At 36.4% G+C, this 5,106-nt stretch overlaps 1 protein-coding gene across 3 annotated transcripts; it reads left to right on the top strand.

The window, feature by feature from the left end:
* Nucleotides 1-1,017: 1,017 nt before the first annotated feature.
* Nucleotides 1,018-2,590, top strand: LOC109047626 (guanine nucleotide-binding protein G(I)/G(S)/G(O) subunit gamma-T2-like). Of its 3 annotated transcripts, none has more exons than XM_042721478.1 (4): nt 1,018-1,189; nt 1,673-1,733; nt 1,878-1,967; nt 2,098-2,590. In XM_042721478.1, exons 3-4 carry the CDS (start codon nt 1,884-1,886, stop codon nt 2,221-2,223), a joined length of 210 nt encoding a protein of 69 aa, XP_042577412.1. In that variant the 5' UTR covers nt 1,018-1,189; nt 1,673-1,733; nt 1,878-1,883; the 3' UTR covers nt 2,224-2,590. The 3 variants fall into 3 exon arrangements, with proteins under 3 accessions (XP_042577412.1, XP_042577411.1, XP_042577410.1); XM_042721476.1 differs by having other exon boundaries at nt 1,021-1,189; nt 1,704-1,733; XM_042721477.1 differs by lacking the exon at nt 1,673-1,733 and having other exon boundaries at nt 1,020-1,189.
* Nucleotides 2,591-5,106: the final 2,516 nt, after the last annotated feature.

Genomic DNA, 5,106 nt, shown 5'->3' with positions numbered 1-5,106 from the left:
TGTGTGTGTGTGTGTGTGTGTGTGTGTGTGTGTGTGTGTGTGTGTGTGTGTGTGTGTGTGTGTGTGTGTGTGTGTGTGTATGTATACGTATGTATATAAATGTTTATTTGACTAGCTAAAAAGTTTATATTTTTATTTATTAAATGTTTATTAAAAGTTTAAGTCAATTATTTTTATTGTTTTATTTGTAGTTATCTAAAACAAGTCAAATGTTGAGTACATATTGTGTAGTATTTATTCATCAGTATTCAATGATCCATTTCACTTCAGAAATGTTATGTACATCTTATTTGTGTGGATCCTATTAAAGTAGGCATATATAAGAATTATGTATAAGCCTTGTGTGTAAACATTGTATTTTCAGACACCCTGTTCCCTACAGTCATTGAAAACCCCATAGCAGTCAAGCACTTATTTGTTCTTCTGGAAGTGTTTTGGGTTAACAGGATAACTGATTTGGTAATAAGATGGCTCACACATTCAGTCGGTCACGGCTAGGCTACCTGCTTCTTATTCAAAATGAAATCTAGAGAAGATCAGTTACATGTTGACCTCAAAAATTCCTTAAATACTGCACAGTTAGATTCTCTGTACACTCTTAAAAATAAAGGTGCTTCACGATGCCATAGAAGAACCCTTTTGTCTAAATGGATCCATTAAGAACCTTTAACATCTGAAGCACCTTTTTGTTTCTCAAAAGCTTCTTTGTGGAGAAAGAAGGTTCTTCAGATTATAAAAAGGTAAGAAAGAGATAGTTCTTTAAAGAACCTTTGACTGAATGGTTCTTTGTGGAACCAAAAATGGTTCTTCTATGTCATCGCTGTGAAGAACCTTTATTTTTAATAGTGTACCAATTCCAACTTTTTTACACGTTACATAAAATGAAATCTTGCAAGAAGAACAGCCCACATGCACTGACAGATAAAACGCTTTGCCTTGAATCTGGGTGATTTGACCTCATTAATTACTAAGATGGCTTAAGCTGATTAGAAATCTGAATGAAGGAAGTGTGCTTGTTAGGGATCAGTCTCCACCCCCCTCAGCTCTTACCATCTGGAGGTGATCCTGAAGAGGCGACGGCAGCAGACCGAAGTGCTCAGTTCATCACCAAACCCCAAACCCTGTACATTATCCCTTAAAGTGCAGAGAGTGACCCATTCCCTCCATCGGCTGCCCCACTGACCAATAGGTAAGTGAAACAACCAGCAGTCTAGGTGGCAAATCTGTATTACATTCATAATAAATACATTTTAAGGTTAATTATAGGAATGACAATATACATATAACTATATAGAAAAAGGTAAACATTTGATTATAGTAAAAGCTATGAGGAATTGTGAATTTTTTAATGTAATCTTCTCATTCAAAATGAATCGCAGCAGTTGAACAACATCTTACCCCAATGGCAGAACCATAAAGTTTGAGCTATCACAATTGTCATTCATATTTGTTAGCATGTTTCTCCATAAATATGCCCATGTACAGTACATGTTTACTTCATTGTGCTTATCTGGGAAATACTACTAATGGTCTTGACAATATTAGATCATCATTTTAGGTGACATTAACTACAATAACCACATTTTGTAGAATAAAAGACAATGACTGACTTGTTGCATGACCTGTTTAAATTGTTTTGTGCTGTTATTAACACGTCCCCTGTGTCATACAGCTTTTAATCGTGATTTGTCTTGATCTTTAAGGACATACACTGCAGCAGTAAACACTGGGATGTAAGGATTTATATCACATATTTCCCCTTACATTATGAACATTATTTTTTCCTCCTTCTAGAAAAGTGATCTTTAAAAAGTGTGTGCCTGTCACAGATTTGTTGATTTAATATGTGACCCTGTAATTTTTTTTTTTTTTTTCAGAGCAAGATGGCACGGGATATGTCTGACAAGGACATCCTTAAAATGGAGTTGGAACAACTTCAGAAGGAGGTGAAGAACACTAGAGAGCCTGTAAGTTTCTCTGCCTGCTGACTGGCAGCTTAAATAAATATCTGTCAAGTTCTTTACATCCTGCCACCCTTGCATTTTCTGAGGATGGTATAAGAGGCAAAAGTCTGACATACATTCCCTCTTTCCTCAGGTTTCTAAAACTGCAAAGGAGATTTGTGAATGGGTAGAGGCCCAATCTGCAGAAGATCCTCTCATAAAAGGAGTTCCTGAGGACAAAAACCCCTTCAGGGAGAAGGGTGGATGCATAATAACTTAGCACATGTGATTTCTTGTGGTAGAATTATATGAGGATGTTTTACTTTGTGCAAATGAGAGTTGTTTAGCAGTCTGTTATCCAAACCTGAATGAGGAGTAAGCACATTGTGCTTAGCTTTAGCATCTCCACTAGACACCATAGAGACTGCAAGACCTGAACAAATACTTGACCTTACAGAGTCAAAAAAGTATTGGTTTTGGCTGTGTGAGGGCTATCTGTTCTTATACTGATGAAAGGCAGCCCTCTTGAAGCAAACTCTTTGTAAATAAAACAAGAAACTAACTTCGGAACTGAACTGTAAATCCATTCTCGTTCCATCTCTCATCATTCCATCTTCAAAAAAATAAAGTTGCATTCAGAAAGCAAACACAATTTTTTTTTTTATTATTCTCTCCATCTCTTCTTTCTACACCTAAAACAATGAAGGGTTTTTGTTTTGAATCTTTAAAAAATAAGGAAGAAATCTCTCAGGCGGCCACATAATTAGTACATTTGAGGTAGCATTTTTATTTACTTTGTGACAGCACTTCCCTTACACCTGTCTCCCGGTGCTGGATATTGCGAAACAGCTGTGAAACACTACCACATGTAAGTAAAACTCAATAACATTATAACATACCTAATGTAAAACAGTCTGCTTTATAGTGTGACAGCCATGTTGATGCATGCAGAAACAACGTAGATTATCATTGATTAACCAAGACACTTAGGTAAAATTCCATTTTAATATTAGGCTACATTACTATAGCTTTAGCTAGGCTACATTAAATACTCCAATAGATAAAGAATGCTTAAATTAATGGGTCTATAATAAGAAAACATTATTTTATCAGTAACTTTTCAAGTAAGGCCTATAGGCTATGTTCAGTCCGTATTATTATTATTATTAGACATCCCTTTTATTTATGTTTTTTGAATATTTTAGCCTACATTTGATATAAAGCATCACCTTATCAGTGACTGTTTCTCTAGTATATTGGGAGTGTAATTTTACCTTGTTATAAAAATCCTCAAACACACCCGAAATTCTGGTTACATCGCACCTGTAGGAGGCAGCATTGCAGCATAAATGGGAAGCCATAGCAAGAGAAACGCTAAAACTGATTTCCCCTCCTCCTGCTCTTAAGTTAACTTGTGTCAAATGTATCAGCAATGAGCAGTAGGCCTACACTATGCCCAACATGTGGAAATTAAACATTTGGCCCCACGAGTTCTGTTCTTTGATGTTACGTGAAGTAGCCTCTTGTTTAATTTATTTGAAGCTTCTGGAAAGGTGTTATTTCAGAGACCGTCTTTTCCTTGAAAGCTGGGCTTAGTGTTTATTGTAAAGCAGTTTTTGCTGATTGTTTTTAATGGAGCATTGCATTGATTACTTAAAGCTGCTTTAACGCCTTTATTTTGTGTCATAGGCCTATTTCATTTTTGGCTTAATTTGTATGAATAATTTGATTAATTTGATTAAATTAATAAGCAACTCATTTACAAGTGAATTGACATCGTAAACTCGTAACTGTGTGTCGATAAATCAATCAATCAATCCAAATTAGGAAAACTATCTTGGGATCTCTAGGGCTCTATCTACAGATTCTCGTTTACCATCTCATTTACATATCTAAAATACACCCAAATGTGTGTTCCAATCTGTAAGTGAAATGTCTTTCCATTTTATTATATGTTAGAAACAAACCCATTTAACTAGTCAACCACTGAGAATATTTAGCGTAGAAATAAGCAGCAGTTTGGAGAGCAAACAGTGTTTCTTGTCTGAAACCTGTCTAAACCAATTTGTCTTTGACTTGTGAGTTTATTTACCTGGGCCCCTTGGGGCCCGACACTTACTTTCACCACTGATAGTGTTATCCTTGTAAATCTTCCGGCGGGTATTTGGACAAGGCCTGGAATCAAAGGTGTGGTGCTGAGCCTGTGCTTAGGAGGGCTAAGTGGATATTTCCTTGTGAAACACGTATAATATTAGCCTGAGATGCAATGAATGAAGCCTTTGTCAGAGACTAAACTCCGCTCCTCTCCCTTTTGCTTCTCTCTGACTCACTCACTCTTTTTAAGACACTGTAATTTTAAAAGCATCTCTGTGTCTTTCGGATAGAGCCTTTTTTTAAATAACCTTCACTTCATTTAAACTCTCATAGACCTCGCTCCTGTCTTTTTCTCCTTCTTCTTCCATTTCACAGCTATGCATAACTTTGCGGTTGGTTGTGTTACTGTGACTGAGTTCAAGTTAATCACTAATTAATTTAAAACACTTTAATATTTGACAAATTGGCCCCAAACACCTTGACCTCGGTATTTTAGCTCAATACAAGTTTTAAATTGGAAAGAGAGTGAAAACATTATGAGGGTTACAGGATGTAATTAAGCCGTCTAAAATACTCTTGAGAGCATGTTTGGCCCTCAGTGGTTTAAATGTTTTTCCACCCCTTTAGATCTTAGCTCAGGTATGAAAATTAATTATCCTTTTAATTTGTCAGGGGGAATTAATTGTAACACTTCACTGAAGAAAAAAAAATCATTCAGAAATTGCTAGTACATTTCACAACTGCAAAACATTAAATTAAACACGAAATCTGAATGGTTGAACTGTTGAATTCTTCAGCATTTTCAAAACGTAGTGGAATTTCACCCGAAGAATTTTTTTTATAGTCCGTCCCTGGATCATGATGCTTCCAGACTTCCTGTTTTGGGGCCCGACTTACTGTGCATGCTCAGAAGGAAAGAGCGGTTGATGGTGGTGAGCATTTGGGAGCATAGGAGGTTTCACAGGATTGTCTGTGTGCCACGCATGTCAAACCTACTGCAATACATAATTAGCCTGTCTTTGCTGGGCAGTGCCAGGATATCTATAGCCTATGGTGGCTTGCTGTAATT

Source organism: Cyprinus carpio, chromosome B3 (assembly GCF_018340385.1).
Source record: "Cyprinus carpio isolate SPL01 chromosome B3, ASM1834038v1, whole genome shotgun sequence".
NCBI lineage: Eukaryota > Metazoa > Chordata > Actinopteri > Cypriniformes > Cyprinidae > Cyprinus > Cyprinus carpio.
This window is presented reverse-complemented; position numbering and strand designations above follow the sequence as displayed.

Coding starts and splice junctions, on each gene's coding strand:
- LOC109047626 (XM_042721478.1), top strand. CDS start 1,884: ATGGCACGGGATATGTCTGACAAGGACATCCTTAAAATGGAGTTGGAA. Junction 1,968..2,097: donor TGAAGAACACTAGAGAGCCT/GTAAGTTTCTCT, acceptor CTCTTTCCTCAG/GTTTCTAAAACTGCAAAGGA.